This window comes from Mesocricetus auratus, unplaced genomic scaffold, assembly GCF_017639785.1.
Source record: "Mesocricetus auratus isolate SY011 unplaced genomic scaffold, BCM_Maur_2.0 Super-Scaffold_100676, whole genome shotgun sequence".
In the NCBI taxonomy this organism is placed as follows: Eukaryota; Metazoa; Chordata; class Mammalia; order Rodentia; family Cricetidae; genus Mesocricetus; species Mesocricetus auratus.
The window spans coordinates 98,590,664-98,612,175 of NW_024429266.1; the positions used below are offsets into that span (position 1 = coordinate 98,590,664).

Genomic DNA, 21,512 nt, shown 5'->3' on the forward strand with positions numbered 1-21,512 from the left:
CAAAATAGCAAACAATAAAATAATTAACATTAAAAATTGGGAAAAGCCGGGCGTTGGTGGCACACGCCTTTAATCCCAGCACTCGGGAGGCAGAGGCAGGCGGATCTCTGTGAGTTCGAGACCAGCCTGGACTACCAATCGAGTTCCAGGACAGCCTCCAAAGCCACAGAGAAACCCTGTCTCGAAAAAAAATAAAAATTGGGAACACCAGGCTGGAGAGATGGCTCAGAGGTTAAGAGCACTGACTGCTCTTCCAGAGGTCCTGAGTTCAAGTCCCAGCACCACATGGTGGCTCACAACCATCTATAGTGAGATCTGGTGTGCAGGCAGGAACAATGTATACACATAAATAAATAAACTTTTTAAAAAATTGGGAACACCTTCAATCCCAGCACTTGGGAGACAGAGTTATTAGATCTTTGTGAGTGTGAGGCTAGCCTGGTCTACAGAGTGAGTTCCAGTACAGCCAAGGCTACTCAGAGAAACCCTGTCTCAAAAAACAACAACAACAAAAAAAATCACGGCGTACAAAGTGGCTTCAGCAGGTACACGGGTACAGGTGCTTGCCTCTAAGACCTGAGTCCAATCACCAAACACAAATAATGGAAGAAAACATGACTTCCATGAGTTTCAACCTTCACATGCATGTGCCTACACACAAATGAAAATATATTTAATTTTTCATTTAAATAAAAAACAGGAACAAGACAACACTGCCTGCAAAAACAGTCACACAGGGCAAGTCAAGACAGACCACAGACAACAAACAGGGTCTTCCCATGGAGCCTCAGGACATCTGACTCAGGCTTCAGTGTCCAGAGACTCACTGTACCCCAGGCTGACCCCAAACATGGCAGTCTTCCTGCCTCACAAGTGCTGGAATTAAAGGCATAAACCCCCAAAGCCTTCTGGCTTATGTTATTTCAAACGTCACACAAAGTTGCCTAGGCTAGCCTTGAACTGTGTTGAGCTCCCTGCCGTGGCCTCCTAAGTTGATGTGGAAGGCCTGAAGCTCTAGGCCCAAACTGGAGGGTTTTGGTTTTCTATGATATCCTGGGAAGCAAGAGTCAGGACTGGGGGAGATGATGATGATCCCAGAGATGATTCAGGGGGTCAGGGGTTCAATATCATCCTTGGATACAGAAGGAACTCAAGGTCAGCCTGGGCTAACAGAGAACCTGTTTCCCTTCCCAGAACTCTGAGTGCAGTGATGTCACAGAGGTCACCACAGCTGAGGAGCCCAGGGAGACCTGGGTGGTATTCGGGTGAGGGGAAGGATGTGTCTCCGCCCGCCCAACCTCCCATGACTGTGGTGAAGTCCATCGAGGTAGTGCTGCCCAAAGATGCAGTCTACCTGGCTGGCTCGAATATAGACGGGCAGGTGGTCCTCATCCTCAACAGTACCCTCGTGGACCCTGTTGTGAAGGTAGAGCTTGTCGGTAGGGGTTACGTTGAGTGGAACGAAGAAATCGGAGAGACCCGCGATTATAGCAGAGATGTTATTTGCAATAATAAGGCAGATTACGTACATAAAACAAAGACATTGCCAATAAAAGGTAAGAATGTGACCAGCAGCCCGGGGCAGGAAGATAAACCAATCTGCTAGTCAATCAGCAAGCCCTTAGGAGTATCATGACATAGATTAGGGATAGGCAGAGGGAAGTCGTGTTAAATAATGACCAGTGTGAAGACTGGAAGACAAGAGAACCAATCAGGACAGAATTCCAAGGTGAATTCTTGGGAGGTGCTCTATTCAGCCCCACAAAGGGCTGTGAGAGGCCCTCTGAGACACCATTCTTGTTAGCTTTCACAAACATCCCTCTCTGGTTCTGGGACTCAACAAGACCGAGGAAGGAGTTCTGAATGTCACACGGGGGGGGGGGGGGGGCGCACAGAGAATTCAGGATAAAGATTCTCAACCCTGCCAACCCAGCTCCTGGCAGTCAGGAGCCAAGGAATATCACCCACACAACAAGCCTCACACAAGAGATTTATTGGGAGGGAAAAAGCAGGAGTGTGCTGCCTCTGCTTGGGCAAGCAATGGCGGGAACTGAAAAAGGCAGGACTTTATAGAGAGTTTCTTGGTGAGGGGGACAGAAGTTTCCAGGGTGGGGATTGGTAGGACTTCAAGTCCAGAGCTTGGACTTTCTACTCTGTAGGGCCAGCTATTAGGTCAATTAAAGTGACCTGACATTGGAGGTCCTCTGGGGAGGGGCTTACATCACCACTTCACCCTGATGGTCCTGGGAACTTTGTTTCCTTCCCAGACTGTGTTATTGGTTTGTTGTGGGTGTTCACAGGGTTCCCAAGTTTGGGAGTTGTTTTGTTTTGTTTTGAGACAGGGACTCACTACGTAGCCCTGACTATTCTGGCACTCGCTCTGTAGACCAGGCTGGCCTTGAACTTACAGAGATTCTGCTACCTCTGCCTCCTGAGTGCTGGGATTAAAACTGTGCTCTATTAGGTCTTACCCTCTCGGAGGAGCAGATGGGAGGTGGGGAGGAGTCGGAGGAGCGGGATTGGAATGTAAAAAATAATTTTAAAATTTTCTAAATTAAATGGAAGTAATAGATAAAAAAGTGCTCTGTCATGCCCTGGTTTTGTTTTTTAATATTACTTTGTATATGCTTGAATATTTTGCCTGTGTGTCTGTCTATGCACCATGTGTGTATCTGATGCCCAAGGAGGTCAGAAGAGAGCAACAGATACCAGGAACTGGAGTTACAGCTGGTGTGAGCTGCCCTGTGGGTGCTGGGAACCGAACCTGGGTCCTCTTCGGGAGCGGCCAGTGCTCTAACTACTGAGCCATCGCCAGCACCTCGTTTTGTCTTTAAGAAAGGGATTTAATCTGTACCGCCATGCTAAGTGTCGGGAGTGTTTTCTTCACTGAAAGAGTGAAGTAGCACTGTGGAGGCTGAGGCAGGAGGATTGCTGAAAGTTTGGGGCCAGCCTATAGCACACAGCCCTGGGTTCCATTCCCAGCACCACGTTATCCAGGTGTGGTGGTGCACGCCTATCACCTTGGCACTGGAGAGGAAGGCGGGAAAGGTCAGGAGTGTGGGTGTGACCTCCAGGTCAGTCAAAGCCCATCATTAAAAACACAGCACTATCTGACTCATTCAGCTACTCAGGCGTTTATTCAGCACCTACTGTTTTCCAAATGCATGCTAAGTGTTGAACCTACAACACTGAATACAACAGATAAGGTTTCTGATGTCTCGGAAATTGCTCAGGAAGGTTTGGAGGGCCGGGCATTGGTGGCGCACACCTTTAATCCCAGCACTTGGGAGGCAGAGGCAGGAGGATCTCTGTGAGTTCGAGACCAGCCTGGTCTACAAGAGCTAGTTCCAGAACAGCCTCCAAAGCCACAGAGAAACCCTATCTCGAACCCCCCCCAAAAATAAGAGTTCACAGAAAAGGTGTCAGGGTAGAAGGGTCCATCGTCCTCAGCTGTCAATCAACAAACATGGGAGTGTAGTTCAGTGGTTAGGTCCCAGCCCCAGTGCTCGCTCCAGACAAGGTTCTGAAAGGTTCTCACGCACGGCCTCGGTGTGTTTCACTTACAGATAATTGGTTAAGGGCAGGCAGCCACACCTTTGACTTCCATTTCAACTTACCTCCCAGGCTTCCGTCCACCTTCAACAGCAAGATCGGCCACATCTCCTACTTCGTGCAGGCCCTGTGCATGGGCCGGGAGCATATCCTGGCGAAGAAGAGGCTCTACTTGCTGGTCCAAGGGGTTTCTGACTTCCGCCAGCGGAACCTAATCCAGGTACGCAGGGGATGGAGACGGGAACGGTAGGGCTGCCCACCCAGGCTCCTGGGGTGATTTCACAGCACGTGGCTCGAGGGGGCCAGTGATAGGGCTTAGCAAGTAAGGGTGACTGTTGCCAAGCTTGATGACCTAAGTTTGATTCCCAGGGCCCGTTTGGAGAGAGAGAGAACCAACTCCTGCAAGTTGCTCCTGACCTCCCTGTGCATGCTGAAGCCTGGGCTCTCCCCCTCAACACACACAAACCTTATGTACACACACACGTACATACACAATAATTGGTCAAAATTTTTAATTAAAAAAGGTAACTCAGGCCGGGCGCAGGTGGCGCGCGCGTTTAATCCCAGCACTCGGGAGGCAGAGGCAGGCGGATCTCTGTAAGTTCGAGACCAGCCTGGACTACCAAGCGAGTTCCAGGACAGCCTCCAAAGCCACAGAGAAACCTTGTCTCAAAAAACCAAAAAAAAAAAAAAAAAAAAAAAAAGGTAACTCAGAAGGGCAGGGGCACACACCTTTAATCCCAGCACTCGGGAGGCAGGGGCAGGTAGATCTCTGTGCGATTGAGACCAACCAACAAGAGCAAGTTCCAGGATAGGCTCCAAAGCTACACAAGGAAACCCTGTCTCAAAAAACCAAAATGGAAAAAAAAAAAAGGTAACTCAGAAATTAGGAGCCTAGGAGGCGGGGTGGCTCTCAACTCCGTAATTTTATATCCTGGGATATTTGGCCCTGGGACATCTTGCAGGTGAGTTGACTGTTGGGGGCCATTCCAGGCATATGGTTCATAATGGAGGTCCCCAGTACCCCCAAACCTCCTAAAAGTCAAATGAGGGCATTGGAAGGAAAGGGTCTAAGTGAAAGTAGCTACCTCATGGGGGAAGCTCCTGGCATGTAGGAGCAAAGCCTCTTAAACTCTGGAAGCTTTCTTGTTTCTTTTGAGACAGACAGGGTCTCTGTGTAGCCAGGGCTGTCCTGGAATTAGTTAGACCAGGCTAGCCTGGAGGTCTGCCTGCCTCTGCCTCCCGAGTGCTGGGATTAAAAGCATGTGCCACCAATCCCAGCTTTGTCTCATGACTTTTTTGGGGGAGGGCGGCAGTTTGAGACAGGGTTACTCTTATGTAACAGGCCTGGCTGTCCTGGCACTAGCTCTGTAGACCAGGCTGGCCTCTCCCCACCAAGTGTGCCACCACTGCCTAGCTTGTCCTGTGCTTCTTTAAAAGTCTCATTCTATAGTCCAAGCTGTCCCTTCTGTGGCCCAGGCTGGCCTTGAATCAACCGTCTTCCAATCTGAGCCTCCAAGGACCCTAGGGCTGGAGACTCAAGTCTGAGAGACGGAAGTCCGGGTCCCGCGTCCCCCCCGCAGCCTGCAGGAGCACCAGCCAGCCTCAGCGGGTCTATCCTCTTCCCTTATAGAACCCCCTGTTGGTGGAAGCCGAGAAGAAGGTGTCCTACAGCTGCTGCAGGCAGGGCTGGGTTAGCCTGCAGGTGCAGATGGGTAAGAACACTTTTGTGCCGGGTGAGACGGTAACGTTTACGTCGGAGATCTGCAACAACACTGGCAAATACATCAAGACAGTGGTGTTCGCCCTCTATGCCCACGTGCAGTATGAGGGCTTCACACCCAATGCCGAGCGCCGTCGGCGGGCAGACAGCAGTGAGCTGCTTCGGCAGATGGCCAATGCTCGCATCCCAGCCTTCAACAGCACCACGGTGGTTAGTGCTTTTACCCTGCCGCTGGTGTTGTCTGTGAGTAACGGCTCCCAGGAGAACGAGATTATGCAGACCAGCTATGAGCTTGTGGTCACTATCCACCTCCCCTGGTCTTTGACAACTGTCAAAGCCCGGCTACCTATCGTCATCACCAGCACCAGGGAAGACAAGGCCAACTGCCCCAAGGTGGACGAGTCAGTAAACGAGGATCAACTGGTTTGAATGCCCCAACTTTAAATATTAAAAGCGTATTGTAACTCTATGTGAGTTGCTTGTCTGCTGGGCCCAGGGCTAGCTGGGCATGTACAATGCCTCTATCCTGAATACCACATAATCCTGGTGTGATTGGCACATCCCAGCACTCAGATGGAGGAACAGGAGTTCAAGGCCAGCCTCGGCTGCATAGCAAGTCCAAGCTAGCCTGCACTATGTGAGAGACCCAGTCTGAATGAACAAAGATGTCTCTAAAGTCTTGGCAGAGAAGCCACTGTGGGCCGAGTTCCCATGGGTTAAGCATCTACCTCTAAACAGAGATCTCCAAGGCCTGAGGCAAGGTGATGCATGGCTGTCGTCCCAGAACTGGGGAAGCTGGGAGATTTAAGGTCATTACCGGCTACATATCACATTGCCAGCCAGCCTGGACTATGTGAGACCCTGTGTCAGTGTTCACGCCATAGCTGCCATCGACAACCCAGCTAAGTCTTTCTGGAACTTTCTATCCAGCTCTGCAGCTTTCACAGGGAGACTCCTTCCCCCTCTGCCCTTGAGACTCAGTGTCCCACACAGGCAAGCGTTGGGGACACTCGCTTCCTGTGTGGTGACTGATGACACCCATCATGCCAGCTGGGCCAACGGGAGATGGCAGCTGGGCCACCCTGCTTCCTGTCCCCCATGGAAGGGCCTCTCTTTCTTCCTGGCTTCCAACCCCAAAATAACCCCCCTCCCAGGAACCTAAGCTACTCACACAGCTGCAAGCTTGGGAGACTGTCCATACTGCAAGCCCCAACCAACAGTGCTGTGACCCATCTCCCCACCATCTAGGACTGGTGGGAGGGGCCCGATTCTGCTCCCAATTAGAAGGACTTAAGGGTCCTATGGACCTGAATATCCCCCCCCCCAGGTCCAAGGTGACACCTCCATGTTTGCTTAATCAGTTTCAATGTGGTCACCAGGACAGCGGTCCCCAGTCTCCAACCAGGAACAAGGAGACGGCAAGAACAGCTTGTCCCCACAGGCATGACAACATGACCAGGATGACCTGGTTGCTGGCAGTACTCTGAGTGGCCAGGCAAGCCAGGTCACCCTGTGCCCAGCTGCCTGCCCTTTCTGGGGACTGGGAGGGCTGTGGTCCCCAAGAGATTGGATTACAAGCCCCACAGGGCACAGCACTTGGGTCAGCCAAGGTATTTACAAAGTGAAGTCTGCCTCTTGGCCTGCTTAGTTTTAAGTCACCTCAGGAGCCACCAGGCACCCTGCAGGTTCTGTCTCAGCGCCCAGAGAAACGAGGAACCAAGGACACTTAGTGACTGCCCTCACAGGAGCTGGAGCGACCAGCGTGTGGTGGGCAGAGAAAGGAAACCAGTAGCCCCAGGGGCCTGGGAGAAGCTAGACCAGCCTGGTGGGCCACGGGTCTTAGAGCTGTGCCCCTCCCCCAAGCCTGCCACCACCACTGCCTCTGACGGGACAGCGGGCAGCTGGCGCCATGAGGCCCAGGAGGGCGGGGACAGCCAGGGCCTGCATGTTAAATGTCCCCCAGTTTCCTGTGGTGAGGGCAGGAGAAAACACTGACCACATAGGTCACAGGAGTCGGAAAAATGGACAGCATCTGGCCACCAGGTTGCTGAATAAAAGCAAGGACGTGCGACTGTTAATGTGTCCTCCAGTGAGTGGGGACAGGGTGACATCAGGATGCAGCCACTGCAGACAGAGAGCTAGCTCTCTCTCATCTGGGATCTTCCTGTCTCAAATCTCATGCATCCCAGACTGGCCTCAAACTCAGTTAGCACAGGCTGCCCTTGAACTGACCCTCCTCATCCCCCTGCCTCCAGCTCTCCAGGGTGCTGGGGTGACAGGCATGCATTATACCTGCTGGACTTGTTGCTGGGGGTGGAACCCAAGTTTGGTGTGTAATGAGTAAGCAGTCTGGCCTGGCCCCTAGTTTTCTCTAAAGTTAAAAAAAGCCAGAAGTGGTTGCCTATGCCTCTCATCCAACATTGGGAGACCGAGGCAGGGGGATGGCCTGTCCAAAGTAAAAGTTCCTTGGGGGCCAGCCAGATGGATCGGTGAGGAAGGGAGCTTGCTGCCATTCCTGAAGACCTGGGTTCAATCCCAAGGCACCACGTGGTGGAGGGAAATGACGCCTGCGTGCTCTTGTCTGGCCGCCACACACTAAGTAAACACAATTTTTAAATATTTTGGTTTGTGTTCCATTGCGATCGAGTGCCCTATTTAACATAAACAAAAGAACAACAGTCCCTAAAGTCTTTTTTTTGGGGGGGGGTGTTCGAAACAGGGTTTGTCTGAGCTTTTGGACCCTGTCCTGGAACTCGCTCTGTAGACCAGGCTGGCCTCGAACTCACAGAGATCCGCCTGCCTCTGCCTCCCGAGTGCTGGGATTAAAGGCGTGCGCCACCAACGCCCGGCTCCCCCCCAAAGTCTTAATGCTATCCTGTCAGCCTGTCATCCCACTGGTCTGAGTGCTACCAAGCCAAGAGGGTCCACACTGTGTCCCCAGGGTTGCTCTGCAGGACCTTGGTATGCAGTAGGAGTCTAATAATTGTTGAATGACTATCTACACAGCCAATGAAGCACAGGCCAGGCTAAAGGTTAACGGTGCATGCCTGCTAAGTCACAGAGAGGAGAGGTGCCAGTGGGGGTCCCAAAGGGGATGTGCATCATCTGGGTGGGGGCCACAGAGGGAAGGGGCGCATCGGGGGCAGGGGCCGTCTGCAGCAGTGAGCCCCATCCATCCTCCGCCCCTGGAAAGGCAACATTGTTCAGTGGAAACAGGAAGAAGACCTGAGGGGTTGAGGAGCAGCACATCAAGTCACCCCGAGGCCGTTTGAGGTCCACCCCCTGGCTTACAGACCTCGGGGAGAAAGACTTCAGGAGGGCGGGCAGCTTCAGGGACTGCTTGATCCAGGAGTCCAGGAACCACGACGGGTGGCCGTCTCTGGCCTCAGCACCTCGCCCACCGGAAGGCACGGTGAGCGCCTCAGGCTGGCTGAGAGAAACAAGCATTCATTTAGGGTCCTATCGAGGCCGCGAGTACTCCGGGCTATCGATTCTATCACTTGGTACATCTGAAGGCGTCACTCAGCCATCCCCTGGATCCATGGGCCTCTCTGAGGTCTCTGGAAACATGGGGGATGCAAGGATCCCAATAACCTCTCAGGAAAGGACGTTACACAGGGTTTCCTCTCCCCCTTCCTTAAAGGACCAGAACTATAGATCTTTCGGGGACTCAACAGGCGACTTGGTCAGCCGCTCCTGAGAAAGGTGGGTGTGGGGGCGGGACTAAGTCATGGGGCCCTCTTATTGGTCCTCTGTCCCGCCACTCCCAAGCCCCTCCCCCTACGGGATCCACAGGGCCGCCCCGCCCCTCCCGGGCAGATCCGAACTGGCTTTGGGAGGGGAGGTTTCCCTGCCTCGACAACCTGAGGACTCTGGTGAGAGCTGGGGGCCCAGGATCGATCTTGGGGCTCCCCTGGGGAGGAGGGAGATACGAGGCTGTGCTGGGTCTTTGCTTTGGAGGGTCAGAGGACCCCAAATCTCTGCACGCTAGGAAATCCCACTTTTACAGGAGACTAACTTTTACCAGAGGCTCCCAACTTTTGCAGCACTTGCAACTCTTGCTTGGCCTGGCCACCCTGGGACTTTGGAGGTGGGGACTGAGTTCCTGAGTGCTAAGGAAGGTGGGTTCTGCCGCCCTTGTCTCCAGAGTTAGAGCTGTGCTCAAAAGCGTGTCCCACGCTTCCTGGCCTACGGCTCCACCCTCCTTCCCCGGTACCGAGTCTCCTGTCCTCCCGAGTAAGCCACCCAGCAGCTTCGGTTGTAAATAGTTTTACCAGCCCAACACTGGTCCCAGCCGCTAGAGCAGGAGTAGGGGTGGGGAGTGGAGGGGGAGGGACCCTTGAATAAAGCCAGGCTTGTTCCATGCCGGCCCGGTGCAGCCCTCTCTTGGAATGTCTCACATTCAGTCTTTTGTTTCTGTTTTGGTAATTGGTCTTGGAAACGGGCCTGCTCTGTAAACTAGGATGGCCTGGAACTTGCCATCCCCTGCCTCCATCAGGAATGCTGAGATGACAGCATTGTCTGCAAACCAGGCAGAAAGACTCCCTTGACCACTTCAAAGCCCTGGCTACACGCAGCAGTCTTTGACCCTGGGGGCTTCTCTGGCTTTCTCTGCCGAGAAAGTAATCTTGTGGGCGGGGTGTGAGAGGTGGGGTCAGTTCCTGGCAGCTGGAGACAGCTGTAGGGAGGTCGCAGACCCCATGAACTAAGAAAGTGCTTATCTGCAGCTGCTACCCTCTGCTTGGGGTGGGGGGTTCCAGGGGTGTCTGACTGACTTCAAAGGGGCCAATTAGGCTTTGCTGCCCACCAGGTAAGGTGACAGTAACCGGGCTTAAGTGGCTATCACAAGGCTTGAAGCATGACCCTCATCACCTGACTGCTCTGTTGGGAAACCTTTATCACCAGCCGGAAGCTGCAGCCTTCCCTATCAGCAGTTAGGCTGAGGAATGCCAGACCGGTTTATTGAGCATCGGACAGACACCACCACCTGATCCACCTGAGCTATAGATGATGGCAAGCAAGCTTCCCAAGGAGTTGAGCCCTCTGAGCTCCTCCCCGGGGCCTCTGGAGTTACGATCAGGGGCCAATGAGTTGGCAGGGACAGATACCTGAGTCCGATCTCCAAGACTCACGGTGGAATGAGAAAAATCTACTCCTGCAGGTTGTCTTGTGACCTCTACGCGAGCACACAATGAGCATACACTCACATAGACGTATGATAAATAATAAATAAAATGTAGAAAATAAAAGAGAAAGAGGAGCCGGGCGTTGGTGGCGCACGACTTTAATCCCAGCACTCGGGAGGCAGAGACAGGAGGATCTCTGTGAGTTCGAGGCCAGCCTGATCTACAGAGCGAGTTCCAGGACAGCCTCCAAAACAATACAGAGAAACCCTGTCTCAAAAAACCAAAAAAAAAAAAAAAAGAGAGAGAAAGAGGGCTGGGGGTGTGGCTCAGTGGTCAGCGCTTGCCTAGCATGTGATAAGACCCCTAGGAACCACCCCAAACGTTGTGTGTGTGTGTCACACACACCCCAAAACAGTTCTGGAGTTACTGGGTTCAGACCTGTCACATCAGAATTTCCTGGGGCGAGAGTATCTGGATTAGGGGCAACCTTTAGACTCAGTGTATGAGTCAATGGTGCTCGGTGGAGACAGCGTGACCTGTCCTGATTCTGCTTACAATGAGCTGAGATTCCAGGTTCCTCTGACGTCGTCTCTCATTGGTTCAAAACCCTATTTTTTGAGGCAAGGTCTCACGTAGCCCAGGCTGGCCTAGAATTCATGATGTGCTTGAGGATGACCTTGAAATCCTGACTTTCCTCCCAAGTGCTGGGGTGACAGGCGTGTGCCGCCACTCCTGGTTCCTGTGGTTCTTGGGTATCACTGGGGCATGCTGGCTCCGCCCGCTGACCCCAGCCCTGGTTTTTTTTTTTTTTTTTTTTTTTTTTTTTTTTGGTTTTTCGAGACAGGGTTTCCCTGTGGCTTTGGAGGCTGTCCTGGAACTCGCTCGGTAGACCAGGCTGGTCTCGAACTCACTGGTTTTTTTTTTTTTTTAATTACATATACAGTGTTCTGCCTCCATTCCAGAAGAGGGCACCAGATTGAATTGTAGATGGTTGTGAGCCACCATGTGGTTGCTGGGAATTGAACTCAGGACCCCTAGAAGAGCAGTCAGTGCTTTTAACCTCTGAGCCATCTCTCCAGCCCCAGCCCTGGTTTTTGAATAGGTGATCTTACTTACCTGGCCTAAAATTCAGGGACCTGGTCTCTACCCCCATCTTCTGTCCGAAACTTAGTCTGTCCTTAGTCTGTCCATTTCCCAATCTTCTAACATCTATGTAAAGATAAAATCAGGCTGGAGAGACAGAGACGGCTCAGTGGTTAGGGCACTTATTGTCCCCTCAGGGGATCTAGGTTCGGTTACCAGCAAGCACTCAGGTGCCTCAAACCCCTTAACTCCAGCCCCAGGGAACCTGAGGCCCTCTCCTGTGCTCTGACTACTGCATGCACATAAAACCAAAATATAAATCTTTGTAAGATTTATCATATTTATTTTTGGTTTTTTTGAGACAGGATCTCGCTTTGTACACCAGGCTAGCCTGGGACTCACAGAGATTCACCTGCCTCTGCCCCTGAGTGCTGGGGTTAAAAGGGCCTAGGAACCCTGTCACAACCATCAGGAGTTAGGAGTTCTAAAGTTACAGGTTGGGGGTGTGGTCAGGGTAGAGCACCCCCCTGTGAGGGGCTGGGGAAAGTGGTCCAGTAAAGCTTTGCTGAGTGCTGGGGCACTGGTTGACTCTCTGGCACCAAAGACTCAGGGGTTGGGAAGGAGCCATGGTGAGCTAGGCCCCACCTTGGACCTTCTGAATCGATGACGGGGTTCTGAGAGGGCTGAAGGTTCATAGATCAAATCTGCTTCCTGTGTCCGTGGAGCAGGCTGTCATTTGACTGTGTCTTTTGCCCAAAGTACCTGCTGTGGAGACCATGTCTGACAATGGGACAGATGCCCCTGCTGAAGTCCAGACTGCTGTGGAGGAACCTGTCCCACAGGTGAGGGGCCTGGGTTGCAGGGAGCCCTGCAACTTCTGAGAGTGCTCTGTGGCAGACTGCTGGGGTCTAGGAGGGGCGGCCTGGAGAGAAGACTGGAAGTCGGCCTTCCTTCCTCCCTCCCTCCATCCCTCCTTTCCTTCCTTCCTTCCCTTTTAGTTTGAGACAGGGCCTCACTGTGTAGCCCAGGCTATCGTGGAACTTAGAGATTGCCCCTACCTCTGCCTTCTGAGTGCTGGGGATCAAACACCTAGGTCCGGCCTTTTATCCTTTCTCTGCTTGCAATACAGGGTCTCATGTAGCACAGGCTAGCCTCAAATTCACTATGATTTTGAATTCCTCTTCTGTGCTTCCCTGCCTCCCATCTCTCTGAGACTGTCATTTAGCCCAGGCTGGCCTCCAATTCACTATGCAGCCCAGAATACCATAGTCATAACAGAACCCTTGAGGCTCAGTTGTGCTTAGTGACGTCATGTGACGGGCCTCAGGTTTTTAGGGTTGGGGGATGGAACATAGGGCCTGTTCCCTGGTACACCAGTGCTCTAACAAAAATGGGGTTCCTTTGTCACGGCACTGCCTGGCTCTTCACTGGGTGGCCAGTCTGATCCTCAAACAAGTAAGGCACCGGAAGCACATGATAGAACTTGGGAAGTTGTTCCTACCAGGCGTGATGGAGCCCTGCTGGCCTGCTCCCCCAAAATGAGAGCAGGCCTGTGGGTGCCCTGAGCTCCTAGCCCAGCCTCCTGCCCTCTGCAGCCCAGCGTGGTGGACCGCGTGGCCGGCCTGCCTCTTGTCAGCTCCACGTGTGAGATGGTGAGTGCAGCCTACACCGCCACCAAGGACCGCTACCCCCGGGTGAAGACTGTGTGTGATGCGGCGGAGAAGGGCGTCAAGACCCTCACTGCGGCCGCGGTCAGTGGGGCACAGCCCATCTTGTCCAAGCTGGAGCCCCAGAGTGAGTTGAGGACCCCGGGGTGTGGAGAATGCCTCTCGTGGCCATCGTTGGAGGGAGTCACCCCACTTCTGAACCCCAGCTCTCTGAAACTGGCCCGGGGTGGCTCTCCCCACCTCTGAAGGGCAGTAACAGTGGGCGTGTTTTCTCTGGTGCCCTGCAGTTGCTTCGGCCAGCGAGTACGCACACCGAGGGCTGGACAGATTGCAGGAGAGCCTGCCCATCCTCCAACAGCCAACTGAGAAGGTCAGTGCTAGGTCAAATTGACTCTGTCTTGAGGCCCCGCCTGGACCTGCCATGTCCAAGCTTTCTACACAACACACACATGACAGGCCTCACTGTTCCCACCCGCGTTGGGCAGAAAGGTCTTGAAGGTTGGCCACATCCAGTCAGAATACCATCTGGATCCCACCGAACCCAGAGCAAAGGGCACTCAGTGTCATCTGGTCTGACCCCTCAGGCACCATGCATGGTGGAGATGGGGGTACACACCCTTGGAAACAGTTGTAAGCCTTTGGGAAGGGACCTAAACCCAAGAAGACAGGGGACACATCTACAGCAGTTGCAGCCACTAGAGGCCTGCCCCAGAACCTCTGATGAGCTATTCCTAAGTGAACCAGAAACTCAGCCCTCTAATCTCCAGACCGTCCATTAACCAAATCCAAATGAGTTTTTTCTTTGTGGGGGGGTGTTGTTTTTGTTTGTTTGTTCTTTCGAGACAGGATTTCTCTGTGTATCTTTTGAGCCTGTCCCAGAACCCATTCTGTAGACCAGGCTGGTCTTCACTCTGTACACCAGGCTAGTTTTTAACTCAGAGGTCCGCCTGCCTCTGCCTCCTGAGTGCTGGGATTAAAGGTGTGCACCATCATCGCCCGGCGACAGGGTCTTTCTCAGATAGCCCAAGCTGGCTTGAATGTTCTGTGTAGCCACTGGCCACTCCCCTAGCCCCTCACTGGGAATTCTAGGCAAGGACTTCAGCTAGCCCCCATTCCTATCTGACCTCTGAATCAAGTACTTTCCGAAGGGGACACACTTCGTTCTCATGTTCTTTTTTTTTTAGATTTATTTATTTGTTATGTATACAGTGTTCTGCCTGCATGTATGTCCACAGGCCAGAAGAGGGCACCAGATCTCATTACTGATGGTTGTGAGCCACCATGTGGTTGCTGGGAATTGAACTCAGGACCTCTGGAAGAGCAGTCAGTGCTCTTAACCTCTGAGCCATCTCTCCAGCCCGTTCTCATGTTCTTGTGGGCTGGGCCCCTCCTAACATGCCATGCCCAGGGATAGTGTCAATCCCAGAACAATAGGACAGGTCTCTGCTTCTGCAGAGGCAGAGGCCCCACATCTGGGTGTAGTCGCAGCTGGAGACCTCCCAACAGCCCTCTCTCCATCATTTCCAGCACTTTTTCTCTGGACACAGATCTGCTTAGAGGTGTCCTTCACAGTGCTCCCTCCCATGATTGAAGGGAGCACTTCAGGGTCAGATTCTCCTGATTCGTGGGACAGAGACAGTACTGTGGCTCTGGGCTTTGCTTTGGGAGGGACTGAGCTGTATTTCATGTTCTAGGTGATGGGGAGTTGGTTTTACCTCTTGAGCCACGTGGGACCAGCGTGGGCCCAACATGGAGTTTAAATGTATTACATAAACTGCAGCTACACAGTGAATTTAGAGTTGGGGCAGCCTGGGATACCCTACGTCAAGAATAAATAGGGTCAAAAAATTAAACAATAAAAAATAGGATCAAGTTAGTTCAGTGAGTAAAGGCAATCACACGCAAGCCTGAGGACCTGAGTTCTGTCCCCGGGACCCGCAGGGTCTGAGAGAACGGAGTCCTACATGTTGTCATCTGACCTCCACACACACACAAATGTAAAAAGAATTTAAGATACTTACCTAACTAACTAAGAAGCTAGAGATACGGCTCAGTGGTCAAGAGTGTCTGTTGTTCTTCCAGAGGACCCGAGTTTGGTTCCCATTACCCGTTTCAGATAGTTTACAACTGCCTGTAACTCTAGCTGTCTGGTCCTGCAGGTTCTAGAGATACGGCTCAGTGGTCAAGAGTGTCTGTTGTTCTTCCAGAGGACCCGAGTTTGGTTCCCATTACCCGTTTCAGATAGTTTACAACTGCCTGTAACTCTAGCTGTCTGGTCCTGCAGGTTCTAGAGATACGGCTCAGTGGTCAAGAGTGTCTGTTGTTCTTCCAGAGGACCCGAGTTTGGTTCCCATTACCCGTTTCAGATAGTTTACAACTGCCTGTAACTCTAGCTGTCTGGTCCTGCAGGTTCTAGAGATACGGCTCAGTGGTCAAGAGTGTCTGTTGTTCTTCCAGAGGACCCGAGTTTGGTTCCCATTACCCGTTTCAGATAGTTTACAACTGCCTGTAACTCTAGCTGTCTGGTCCTGCAGGTTCTAGCAGACACTAAGGAACTGGTGTCATCTACAGTATCTGGAGCCAAAGAAATGGTATCCACCTCAGTGACCGGTGCAAAGGACACAGTGGCCACCCGGGTGGCCGGAGCAGTGGATGTGACCCGGGGGGCTGTGCAGAGCAGCCTGGACATGACCAAGTCAGCGGTGACCAGCGGCGTCCAGTCAGTCATGGGCTCCCGGGTGGGACAGATGGTGATCAGCGGAGTGGACTCGATGCTGGTAAAATCAGAGGCCTGGGCGGACAACCGCCTGCCCCTGACGGACGCAGAGCTGGGTGAGTGTCCTTCCCTGGCCCCTCAGGCCTCAATGCCTACGCTTGGTCCTCCCCACCGCTGCCACCCTCCTCTGCCCACAGCCCTCCGGGTCCTCTGGGGGATTCTGTCCGTCCACCACATAGGTTCTAGGAATCAAACTCAGACAGGCTTGACAACAAGCCTTTACTTACTGAGCCATTTCTTGGTTCAAGGATGATCCCCCTGCCTCCGCCTCCCAAGTGCTGGGGAGACAGGCGCACACTACCACCCTGGCTTCCGTAGTGGTCTCAGTTCCTCCTTGGCTGGCCACGAGCCTGCATCTCTATGGGTTTTAATAGCCATGCAAAGCCAGAGCAGCACTCACTCCCAGCCAACAGTGATCCTCTGTGGGGGAGAGCTAGTTGCGTCTCAGCAGATCCCAATACAGCCTGTGAGAAGGTGGGCGCAATGTATGAGCAGGAACCAGAGGCTCTGCGGGGGCTGCTTCTGTCTGAGCAGCCTTGGTTTCAGCAACTGCCCTCCCAGATGCATCCCCGGTGAGGACATGCGCCCTATAGGACCCAGGTGGCTTGTGGGTAACGCCAGGTAGCTTGTTGGAGCTAGCTTTGTAACCCAAGCAAAGGGGCCTGACCTGTCACCCCAGAACTTGGGAGGCTGAGCCAGGAAGATGGAGAAGTTCTAGGCCAGCATAGGCTACGTAGCAAAACCCTGTCTCAAAATACAAGAATTGGCTTCAGTCTGGGGCTGTGGGTTGAACACTCAGCTAGCACACACGGGGCCCTGGGTTCTGTCCCCGGCACAACATAGCCAGGCATGGTGGCACAGCCCAGTCGCCCCAGCGCTCAAGAGGCCAATACAGCCAGGAGTTGGGGGCCAGTCTGAGCCTTTTCCACCCCTCCCGGTTCAGGCCAGTTGAACTGCCTGCCTCCCAGGGACACAAAGCCTGTCCCTTCCCACGTCACGCTACTCTCTGCCCGTGGCTTCCTGCCTTTGCCTTGGCTAAAAGCGCAAGGCTGCTTTCACTTCCCCGGGTGCAGCCCCCAGCTTCCAAGAGAAGTGCTGCAAACCGCCTGGCCTGGACAAAACGTAGCCAAAAAAAAAAAATCCACTCTGTAAGGAGAAATGGGAAGGGGAGATTTGAAAACATAGGATTTTGCCTAGTGTGAGCCCACACACCTTTAATCCCAGCAGGCAGAGGCAGGGTACATCTCATCTATGAGTTTGAGTGAGATGCTGCCTCAAAAAAAAAAAAAAAGCACAAAGGCCTCTGAGTGCGTGTGCCAAGGCCACAGGTCTGCCTCTGTCCGCCCAAGCCGTTCTTCCCCTTGTTTTTTTTTTTTTTTTTTTGAGACCTGGGGCTCACAGATTTGGCTGGGCTGGCTGTCCAGGGGAGCCCTGAGGGCCATCCTCCTGTCTCCTCCTCTGTGGCAGGCTTTCGTGGACCAACAGCCCCCAAACCATAACATGGAGGCTTATTACTAATTAAGAATTCTCGCCTTCATTCAGGCTGGTCCCCCAGCTCTTGTAACTTACATTAACCCGGTCCTCTTCATCTGCGTTTTGCCTTGGGGCTTTTTCCCTCCCTGCACTCTGTGTGTCCCACTCTCCTGCTTCCTCGTGTCTGCTGGCTGTCCCAGCAGTCTCCCTCTTTCTCTCCTGAGCCTGATTCCTCCTCCTGCTTATTCTCTCTGCCTGCCAGCCCTGCCTGTCCCGCTACTGCCTAGCAATTGGCTGTTCAGCTTTGTATTAGACCAGTCAGGTGCCTCAGGCAGGCGAGGTGAAACAGCAGCACATCTTTACATAGCTAAACAATTTTCTGCAACACAAACAAATGCAACACATTTCTACATAGTTAAACGAATATTCTATTCCACAACACTCCTCCCTGGTGCTGGGCCTACACGCTTGTGCTTTTCAAATTTTTGAAAACGCATTTCATTTTAATCACATGAGATATGCCTGTGCCAAGTGTATTTCGAGCGTCCAGAGCACAACTTCCACAGGTTGAACTTTGTTTCTCAGGCTGGGCAGCAAGCATCTCGGCCTGCCCAGCCATCGTGCTGGCCTAGTCCTGGGAATGAACCTATAGACAGCCGCTCTACCACTGATCACACCGTCGGCCCTCGTTTTGCTTTTTATTCCTAGATGGGAGCTCCTGTAGCTCTGGTTGCCAGAGACCTGCAAGCCTCCTGCCTCGGGTTCTCAACCCCCGACACAGGACATGCACCGGGCAGTGTGAGCCTGAGCACTCTCTCCCTCTGTGCCCACAGCCCTGATCGCCACGTCCCCAGAGGGCTTGGACATTGCCTCGCTGCAGCAGCAGAGACAGGAACAGAACTACTTCGTTCGACTGGGCTCTCTGTCAGAACGGCTGCGCAACCACGCCTATGAGCACTCACTGGGCAAGCTGTGCAAAGCCAGGCAGAATGCCCATGAGGGGCTGCAGCAGCTCATGCATGCCCTCAGCCTGGTGAGACTCCGGGGTGTGGCCAGGGCTGGGGCCGCCTCCCTGCAGCTTTGCTCCCTTCATGAGCTGGGATCCCACCTGATAGCAGGTGGGCTAGGCTAGTTTCCCTGGGCTGGCTTCATATACCACGGTGTATGAGTCAGCTCAGGCTGTGTAACAAAGTGCACGGCCAGACAAATTCATTGTACAACCTTGTGAGAGGAGTTGCAGAGTTTGATAGTGAATCCAGTGTGATTATCTAGACTGTTCCAGGGTGTGTGGGGCAGGACACGGGCTTCTTTCTCATCCTAGCTGGTTAGGGGTCCTGGTCGCTGGGTCCCAAGGCCAGCTAAGGCACTATTCCATCTTACTCTGTGTGAAACTGACTGGCAGTGGTTGCTGGTGGGGCAGGGTCCATCCTCAGCATTGCCCAAGGGGAAAAATAAAGGTGTGGGACCCCTTGGCGCATGCCTCTCACCCCAGCAGAGGCCAGTCTGGTCTATGTAGTGAATTCCAGGCTACCTAGAAAAGAAATGTAAATGAAGAGCATCCCTGTTCCTGTTGCCCCCGACTGGCTGGGACAGATGCGTGTGCCCTTTGATACAACCCCACCCCTTTCTCTGGGCTGCAGATGGAATCCGTGAAACAGGGCATGGACCAGAGGCTGGAGGAGGGGCAGGAGAAGCTGCACCAGATGTGGCTCAGCTGGAACCAGAAGAAGCCCCAAGATGCAGAAAAGGACCCAGCTAAACCAGAGGTACCTACTGGGCACTGGGATCCCGTGCCCATCTGCATACCCTGCCCCCTGCACACCATGCCTCCTGTCCCGGGGTGACCACAGAATCCGGGCTTTATAAGATTCCGTTTGTCTTGGCTTTCCCCCCCCCCTTGGTTTCTCAAGACAGGGCCTCACTATGTAGCAGTGGCTGTCCTGGAACTCTCTCTGTAGCCCAGGTTGGCCCGGAACTCACAGAGATCCGCCTTCCTCTGCCTCCCGAGCGCTGAGATTAAAGGCATGCACCACCAATGCCCAACATTTTGGCTTTGGTTTTTAATTTTTGTATTTTTGGTATTACTACGGAGGGTTGTTTTGTTTGGTTTTGAGATCACAACTGTACGGCCACCACATCTCGCCTCTTAATGTCCACTTTGTGATTTGATGTGGAGTTTGTATTTTTTTTCTTTGTTTGGTTTTTCAAGACAGGGTTTCTCTGTGTAGCATTGGAGCCTGTCCTGGAATTGGCTCTGTAGACCAGGCTGGTCTTGAACTCACAGAGATCTGCCTGCCTCTGCCTCCCAAGTACTGGGATTAAAGGCGTGTACCACTGCCCAACTGTTTTTTTAATTTTTGCTGTTTGGCTTCTGTCCCCTCGTTTTGTGTTCAATGAGTCTAGATTCTGGGCATCTTCCAGTGTCTCCCTGGTTATAGGAGCCTGAGGGGAGCCGGATCCCTGTCTCTCACACTGGGCTGTCCCCCTGTTGGCCCTCACCCCACCCCACTCTCTCCTTCCAGCAGGTGGAGGCCCAGGCACTCGGCATGTTCAGGGACATCACCCAGCAGCTGCAAAGCACGTGTGCGGCCATGGGGGCCAGCATCCAGGGCCTGCCTGGCCACGTCAGGGAGCAGGCCCAGCAGGCCCGCAGCCAGGTCGAGGACCTTCAGGCCACTTTCTCTGGCATCCATTCCTTCCAAGACCTCACAGCGGGTGTTCTTGCCCAGGCTCGGGAGCGCATAGGCAGAGCCCGGGAGGCCCTTGACCACACTGTAGAGTATGTGGCTCAGAACACTCCGGTCACCTGGCTGGTTGGTCCCTTTGCTCCTGGAATCACTGAGAAACCCATGGAAGAGGAGAAGAAGTAGGGATGGGCAGGGCTAGCAGCTAACTCCGGTCTGCTTTTCCCAAAAGTCCTGTTGTACACCAAGTCCTCACCTCCCCTGAGTCTGAAGAAGTATTCAGTCTCTTCCTGTCAGTCTTTTAAAGCAGAAAAAAAATGTTCTAGAATGTTCCTGGGAAAAAATTTCTAGAATGTTCTAGAATAATTTTTTGCTTAAAAAAAAATCAGGGTAACATGGCACATGCCTGTCATCCTATGCAAGAATTCAAAGCCAGATGCTGCATAGCAAATTCAGTGATAGCCTAAGCTAGGTAAGACCTTGTCTTGACATACATCAGGCCACGGTGATATTCCATTCCAGTGCCTTTACTATGTCGTGGCCTACAATAGCAAGTGCTTTCCTAACAGACCCAGATACCTGGTCCAAGAAGCCGGCCTCCGTGACAGGGTGGACAGCAGGGACGTGGAAATCATTTCAGATGAGAAAGTGGCTAAAGGCTGAGTGTCCAGTGTTTCTCCAGTTTCCTGGGGTTCGTTATTGCTTTAATAAATTTTGCGTGCATCAGAGACCAGGCTGATGGTGTGTTTGTTCTTTTCCCAGCTGTTGAGCCTCCCTGGCAGAGGAGCAGGAGGGACCTGCTGTCCCCCGTCCCCCCTGCAGTTTCTGTGAGGTGTAGGGGAGGGTCAGCGCAGCACCTGCCAAACATGTCCATGTCTGACCTCCTTGACCTAGAGACAGGAGGACTAGGAGTTCAAGTTCATCCTTGGCTACGCAGTTAGTTTGAAGCTAGCCTGGGCTACATGAGACCCTGGCTCAAAACAGCAAAACTCAAGAGCAGGAGAGATGGTCCCGTGGTAATGTGCTTGGGATGTGACCAAAAAAGATGCCTGATGCCAATCCTCCCTGGGTTTCACAAACTTGTCATGTACGTAAGGAAAACAGGGCTGTCCTAATACCAACTCCAACATCATGGAGAGCTGTGGAGACATCATGTTCAGTGACAGGAGCCTAGAATCCCCCAGTGAGGGTTTTGGGGGTGAGAGTCAATGATGGAGCCCCACCTAGAATTCCCCAGTGAGGGGCTGAGGGAGGGGGTGGGGCCACTCAGTCAGAGGCTGGGGGCGTGGTCGGGGTACAACTACCCCTCTCCTAGAATCTCCCACCCAGGGGTGTTTGCCTCATTTACACATACCACTTCCTAGTCAGTGACCCCTGTAAATTGCTTCTGCTTTTCTGTTTACACAATTCAGTTTCACCAGTTATAAA

At 52.9% G+C, this 21,512-nt stretch overlaps 2 protein-coding genes across 3 annotated transcripts; both read left to right on the forward strand.

The window, feature by feature from the left end:
* Positions 1-1,224: 1,224 nt before the first annotated feature.
* Positions 1,225-5,744, forward strand: Arrdc5 (arrestin domain containing 5). The gene is made up of 3 exons (XM_005081370.4): positions 1,225-1,556; positions 3,567-3,772; positions 5,186-5,744. The coding sequence occupies exons 1-3, from the start codon at positions 1,304-1,306 to the stop codon at positions 5,702-5,704; spliced, it is 978 nt and encodes a 325-aa protein (XP_005081427.1). The 5' UTR covers positions 1,225-1,303; the 3' UTR covers positions 5,705-5,744.
* Positions 5,745-9,066: 3,322 nt separating this feature from the next.
* Positions 9,067-20,812, forward strand: Plin3 (perilipin 3). Of its 2 annotated transcripts, XM_013121465.3 has the most exons (9): positions 9,101-9,150; positions 9,322-9,396; positions 12,244-12,326; positions 13,080-13,278; positions 13,439-13,521; positions 15,686-15,983; positions 18,234-18,433; positions 19,041-19,166; positions 19,923-20,812. In XM_013121465.3, the coding sequence occupies exons 3-9, from the start codon at positions 12,261-12,263 to the stop codon at positions 20,268-20,270; spliced, it is 1,320 nt and encodes a 439-aa protein (XP_012976919.1). In that variant the 5' UTR covers positions 9,101-9,150; positions 9,322-9,396; positions 12,244-12,260; the 3' UTR covers positions 20,271-20,812. The 2 variants fall into 2 exon arrangements, with proteins under 2 accessions (XP_005081487.1, XP_012976919.1); XM_005081430.4 differs by lacking the exon at positions 9,322-9,396 and having other exon boundaries at positions 9,067-9,150.
* The last annotated feature ends 700 nt before the right edge of the window (positions 20,813-21,512 follow it).